This window comes from Lithobates pipiens, unplaced genomic scaffold (assembly GCF_037356315.1).
Source record: "Lithobates pipiens isolate NorthernLeopardFrog02 unplaced genomic scaffold, aLitPip1_a1.2 Scaffold_18, whole genome shotgun sequence".
NCBI classification, from domain to species: Eukaryota; Metazoa; Chordata; class Amphibia; order Anura; family Ranidae; genus Lithobates; species Lithobates pipiens.
In genome coordinates, this window is record NW_027507758.1 from 365,928,232 (window position 1) to 365,935,211 (window position 6,980).

At 36.7% G+C, this 6,980-nt stretch overlaps 1 protein-coding gene across 1 annotated transcript in view; it reads left to right on the forward strand.

Annotated features, from left to right (window-relative positions):
- The window catches only part of LOC143988214 (uncharacterized), a 224,610-nt gene that overhangs the window by 100,483 nt on the left and 117,147 nt on the right, over positions 1–6,980 (forward strand). Inside the window, exons 23-31 of the mRNA XM_077487601.1 lie at positions 666–929; positions 2,231–2,377; positions 2,473–2,660; positions 2,828–3,008; positions 4,668–4,793; positions 4,972–5,097; positions 5,876–5,992; positions 6,352–6,588; positions 6,829–6,951. Coding sequence (XP_077343727.1) covers positions 666–929; positions 2,231–2,377; positions 2,473–2,660; positions 2,828–3,008; positions 4,668–4,793; positions 4,972–5,097; positions 5,876–5,992; positions 6,352–6,588; positions 6,829–6,951 — 1,509 coding nt within the window. The remainder of the gene's footprint in view (positions 1–665; positions 930–2,230; positions 2,378–2,472; positions 2,661–2,827; positions 3,009–4,667; positions 4,794–4,971; positions 5,098–5,875; positions 5,993–6,351; positions 6,589–6,828; positions 6,952–6,980) is intronic.

Below are 6,980 nucleotides of genomic sequence, written 5' to 3' on the forward strand. Positions count from 1 at the left end.
TCTTTCCCTCCTCTCACCAGCAATCCTCCCCTCTCTGTGACACGTGTGCAGCCTCTCATGGGGCCCCCTACTGACCCAGGGCCCTTGGACCAAGGCCAAAGTGCCTGACCGGTCAGTCCGCCCCTGCCCATAGTTATTTAGTACAAAGGCCTGCCTGATTCAATTCAAACTGAATGTGTTTATAGGTAGGCTCTCACATTACAAAGGTATGGTAAACCTAAAAGCTATTTACAAAGATTGTATGTATATATTGTACTGTATATTGGCAGCTTTAGACTATGAGAGATCATTCATACTAGACTGTCCTTTGGATTGTAATATAGCATGTTTAAAACCATTGGTGAACACTGTATTGATTCCTTGTCACGTAAATGACAGACTTTCTTCTACTCACAAACTTTCTGTAACTCTCTGTAATAGGAGTCAGTGCATGTGTATGCATTACATTGCATATCTAGGCTTAATATATCTATGTCTACAATTGCCTAATGTTATTTTTAACAACAACCAAATTATGCCAGGACCTTCATAACTTGAATTCAGTCAAGCACACCACACTGGTATACATTTATGAAACCCAGTGCTAAAAAAATAAAAATAAAAACTTGTACCGTAGATATCCGTGCTTTGTATAAAGCTATAAATGTATTATTTTTTCTTTGCAGGGAAAACAACTCCCTTAAGCAGTATTTTTAATTACAATGAGACAGACGGAGAATCCTGGGACACCTACAATAATAACAGCTTTGTGCCACTGTTTTATGATCAGTTGCTACTGACTAGTAACCTCAGCCTTATCAACCAAGCAAATGAAACATGCAAAGGAAATGATGAATGTATTTTTGACATCCTGAGTACAAAAAATTTTGAGGTGGGAGAAAGTACACTGGGCACTGTGATCGCTGCCCAGGAACAGAGCAGCACAATGAGTAAGACATGATCATATCTATAAAGTCATGCATTTACTGTTTAATTAACGAATCATGGCAAATGAAACTAAACAAATAGGCAAATTTGGAAAACACAAGTATTTAAAAACGTTTCTGTTGGTATTACATAAATAACAATAATTCAAAGCGACAAAATCAAACACATGGGGATGAATTAACAGCCAGCTGAAAGGGAAGCCCAAGAGCTGTCAACCGACAGAGCGTCCAACACGCTTCAAAAACACAGTGTAAATCTTCAGGCCGGGGACTAAAAGTGCTTGAAACTTCCAAAGCCGTAGCTTAAATTTATGATGATAAAGTATATGTCATCAGAAATATATACAGACACATCAGTGTACATATTACAATTATCCTACAGTTTTATGCATAACAAACGAGCATGCATATTACAACATAACCAGGAATTGGACATTTTTACTTAGGGGTGTACTCACTTTTGTTTCCAGCGGTTTAGACATTAATGGCTGCGTGTTGAGTTATTTTCAGGGACCACCAAATATACACTGTTATACAAGTTGTACACTCACTACTTTACATTGCACCAAAGTATCATTTCTTCAGTGTTGTCACATGAAAAGAGGTGAGAATCTTCACTCAAAAACATGGTGAATAATGACTTTAAATATTCATTTTTTTATTACAGACATTTATATAGCAACATCAATTCATACAGCACTTTACAAATTGTACATCCCTATCTCACATGCATGCATATACACATGCACACATACACGGGCCAATTTACACAGCAGCAAACTAAGTACATATTTAAGAAAAGAATTATAAATACACATATTTCTGCAAGAAAAAATTACATTTTTTATTTATTTTTTCCCACAGGAGACTGCAAAGCATATCACCAATGATCAGTGAATCACAGGTGCAGTGTCAGTCTCCTGCAGATTCTTCCGTCAGCTTTCTGCTCTTACCTCTATACAGGCTTTCAGTTAGAAAGCTGAAGAAGATTTAATGGACTACAAGTGTGCTGAATACTGCCCTCATACTCCTTTGAAACTACAAGTCTGTATGCTACAGTGGCAGATGGACTTGTAGTTTATTCTTTCACATATCTCTGTGAATTAATAACTCGGCTGTGTTGGAGGAGCCCTGCACAGCTGTGCCTATTTTCAATGTGACAATGGTGAAGGGAATGAGGAACCCCCACTTGCTGTCACAGGGAGAATGCTCAGGGGATGAGGCTTGGGATGCTTGGCAGCATGTTACATGTTAACCCCTAAATACAGGTAAGATTTTTGCCTAAACAATGTTTTCCTCTACAGACAGTTTTCCACCTAATGTGACTGGACCAACCACCCTCCAGACCAAACTCTTTGAATCTGTGACAGTGTTCTATACAGCCACCGATAACAACAATGACACAGTAATCTTTTCCCTGCAGACAGACTCCTCTGATATCAATATAACAGGTGAATACATTGATTTCTAGTACCAAGATTTATTTTCATGACTAGCAATTCACCTTCTGATGCCTCACTAATTATGTGTCCTTTCTGTCATGCAGAGAATGGAATGCTGGTATGGCTTCCCACCAGTTCATCTCCCGTTAATGTCTCTGTAATAGCTATAGCTAATAATTCCAAAACCCCTGCTTCCATTGACCTGACCTTGGTTCTTTGCAACTGTACCAACAATGGCAGTTGTCTGTATGACAGCCAATTAAGCTTGGGGAATGAAACCACAACCTTCATGGTAAGCGGTAAAAACATTATTTTCTTAACGTAAAAAAATAAACAATTATTAAAAATAAAAATTATAATATTACCTATATATATATATATATATATATATATATATATATATATATATATATATATATGTGTGTTTTAAGTCACAAATTATTTCTTGTCTTTTTGCAGGTGGCAGGATGTAACTGTTCTGCTGCATGGACAGGGATGTACTGTGAGGAGAATTTTGATGCTTGTAAACAGAACCAATGTTTTGATAACAACACCTGTGAAGACAGAAAAGCTCCAGAAACAGGATTTACGTGCGGCGAATGCCCCCCTAATTTAACAGGAGATGGAATAACCTGTAGCGGTAGGGAAATGGATTTCTACATTTTGTGACATTCTATAGCCAAGTATAAGTTGTACAGTATTTCTAACAATGAGAATTTCCTTGCTAAACAAGTTCTAGAGGGATTCTCCATTCTTATTGCCTAAAATAGAACATAATACACATAATATTTTCATGGCTCTAGACTACTTACATTTATTGTAGTCAAACATATAACATTAACATTTTTTCCTACAATGTTATTGTATTGAAACTAGTTATTGTAAGCTTAGAAATAGGTTTTAACACTTAGGTAAATAGATTCAGTGCAATTACACTTAATTTTTAGGCTCTTCCTCCCCCCTAGTTATAAGGTAACCTTTTCCTGGTTGGCCTTAATATAAGTTATGAAGCCTCCTCAGCACGACACCTCTTCAGCTCCTTTGGTGCAATGGATATGTCTTTTAGAAGCATTCTAGAATTTCTGTGCATTAGAGTGGATTTATGATAAGGAAATTGTGAATTGTCCAAGAAGCTGACATTTATGATGTTGATGATTATAAATGTTTCTTTGAAAATGTATGTTTATTAACATTTTTACAACACATACCGCACATTATGTACCAAAATCCCCCCCCTTCAACCCCCCCCCCCCCCGTTCCTTGTGCAGCATTTCAACAATTACAGAATCACATTCTATGCTCATAGCCCTTCCAATAAGGCATTATTTTACCCAGGCAGTCCATAATGCACCCATTCATCACATAGTCAGATATTTATTTGGTCAACTTTACATGGCCAATTTACCTAAGATCGAAGAGCGCCTCAGTTAAAGTATTCCCCCACTATGGCAGGTCAGATCAACGTGTCCTTGGCATCAAGCCAGTATTGCTATACTTTCTCAATTTTTTTTGGACAACCCCTACTGAAGTATGTTGGTTTGTAAAAGGGTAGCGCTTTATTAATTATGTCTTTCCAGTAGGACTCTGTGGGTGGTTCAAGTTTTTCCAACACAGTAAGATAACTTTACGTGCATAAAACAGGGAGAGAGAAATCATAGTCCTTTGATCAATACGTGGTGCCACCTCCTCCACCAGGCCAAGACTGTTAGAGGAATTAGTATTGAAAGCAATTTCTATATAGTGTGTGTTACCTCTGTCCAGAACTCCCGTATAGGCTGCCATTGCCAGAATATGTGATAAAAATCGGCATGGTTAGTCGTGCAGCGCCAGCACTCTGCTACACCAGTACTATAAATACCAGCTATTCTCGCTGGGGTAAAATAAAGTATTTGAACAAGTCTGGTAACCCTAGTCCATTCTGACCTGAGGGTTCCTGCAAGGGACAGAGGCCAATCCTGGGGTGTGCAGTGGACCATAAGAAGGAACTAAATAAGCTGTTCACCCTTCTAAAAAAGAGCAGGGGATCCAGATTGAGGTGTTCTGTAGGAATTATAAGAAGACTGTCAGAATCTTTATTTTTAGAAGGTTAATCCTTCCAATCAGGGACAGTGGCAGATGTCTCCAAGCATCTAGCTGCAACTTAACCTTGGTCATTAATTGAAGCAAATTGAGAGACATGAAATCACTTCCTCTGGGTGATATACGTATGCCCAGGTACTTGAATTCTGATACCCATGAAATGGGTACTGTTTTTGTGTGTTAAAGAACTAATTTCAAATATTTCTGTTTTTTTCACTAGCTATTAATGAATGTCATCTAAATATTTCAACTTGTCAGCAAATCTGTAACAATAATGTGGATGGATACAACTGTAGTTGTAGGGAAGGTTATAAAGTTAACTTTCTGAACGGCTCCTTATGTGATGGTGAGTCCAGGATTATAAAAAACATGCTTGATAATAAATACTTTTAAATGATAAGTAGGTGACACATTACTGGCATTCATCTATGTAAAGTCAGATAATTTCAATACTATAGAGATAAGATATTACCTTGGTTAAAAAAATATCTTAAGAAACGTAAGTTCTGCGCTCTTCCTTTCAGACATTGATGAATGTGCCAACGTCACATCTCCATGTGGTATAAATGCCAACTGTACAAATTTACCTGGAAACTACTCCTGTGCGTGTTTGCCTGGTTATGAAGGTGATCCAACTTGGCTGTGTGAAGGTTAGTATAACAGTTCCCCCGTCCTATATAACCAACAACTTGCATTGATAAACTCATGGAAATGTTAGATAACTAACATGCTCCCCTACAAAGGAATACATTTAAAATCTAAAGAAATCTGGTCTTACTGTGTAAACCTCCTTGCCAAAAGTTTGCATAGGACCCTAGTTTAGGGTTCTACACAGCTTTTTTTCTGAAACATAGATACCATTAAAGACAAGGCAGTATATTTTATTTGAATTGCAAAGTATGTACATAAGGGCATTCATATTTGCTCATTGTACACAAAGGCTGTACTGTTCATGTTTCTCATTGTATGTTTAATATTTAGATGCAACTGGCACAATTAATCAAAGTCTCTATGTAGCCTAGATTATATCATATTTTGGTCAGAATGGTCTGAATGACTGCAGGGAAATTTAGATAACTACTAGAGGTAGAATCCTCAAGTTTGTAATTCAATAAAGCAATGTAGTACATCAAGTATATGATATGTGAACATTACTCAAAAAACGCTTTGGACCTATTTATAAATGTTTTTAGCAAAAACTCACAGAATTGAAACAATTTCCTAGTTGGATTAAATTGGATAAATGTATAAATCCTACGTGAACGTTGTGTGAATCTTGTACAATTCATAAAATGACACCATTATTGTGAACATTACAATAATTACGCAAAAGCAGAGCAGGGATGTATTGATAAACAGCCATCATTTTTGACTAGTCATCTTCATTTTCTTCAGTTGGAAAAAATTACATGATTGCAATCTTTACAGATATCAACGAGTGTGCCATGAATACGACTGTGTGTCCCGAACAATCTCTATGTATTAACACTAATGGATCCTATCAATGTGACTGTCTGCCAGGATTTGATGGAGCCAATTGCTCTGGTAAGTAGTCTAAAGTCTCATACAAGCTATGAACAAAAAAGATTTGTTAGCTTTGCAGTGGATTTAATTTTGCAAAACCCATTGCCCCCAAGATACACTTGTTTATGGTAAAATCTGGTTTTATTATCACATTCAAGTGTGTTTAGTAGAATACAAAAAGGAAGAAAAAGAAAAGAAAAAAGAAATAGGTGTAAGGAGCAGATTATAAAAATTTTAGACGATAATGCAATATGTTTTTTGCTATATAGTATGTCCAACAAGGTTTTTTCCCCTTGGGAGTTTTGGGGGTTAGATTAGGAGGAGAATGTGGAATAGGATATAGTTTAATTAATTTAATTAAAAATCTTTTTATGTTACAGATATAAATGAATGTTTGGAAAATCCAATGATCTGCCCCCTAAATTCAAACTGTAATAATACTATTGGCTCTTTCATCTGTACGTGTAATGTCGGTTTTGGTGGAGAAAACTGCACAGATATTGATGAATGCACTCTTGGAACAAACAACTGCAGTTGGGCAGACTGTGTGAACACTGTAGGATCCTATAACTGCATCTGTAGGGCAGGATACACTGATGATGGGGGGGAATGCATAGGTAAGTCTTCAAACTTGGACCTTCCCATTACTGCTAATGGAACATAACAGGCTTTACTTAACAGCCACTTACACAAGATTATGAAGGTTTTCAAAGCAGTGATCATAATTGCTTAGAATTGTTTTAGTTTTCATTTATTGCCTTACTACTGGCCTTGTGGTCCTCTTATAAACAACTCTTTTACCATCTACAGTTATATTTCTATTTGCATTACATCTTGAATTCTTTATTATTTTTCAGATATTAATGAGTGCCAAACAAATACTTCTATTTGTGGAGCACATGCCTCCTGTAACAATACCGTTGGCAGCTATGATTGCCACTGCGATGATGGATTTACCTTGGTGAATGGAACTTGTAAAGGTACATAAGGTTTAGATGGTTTTGGATAT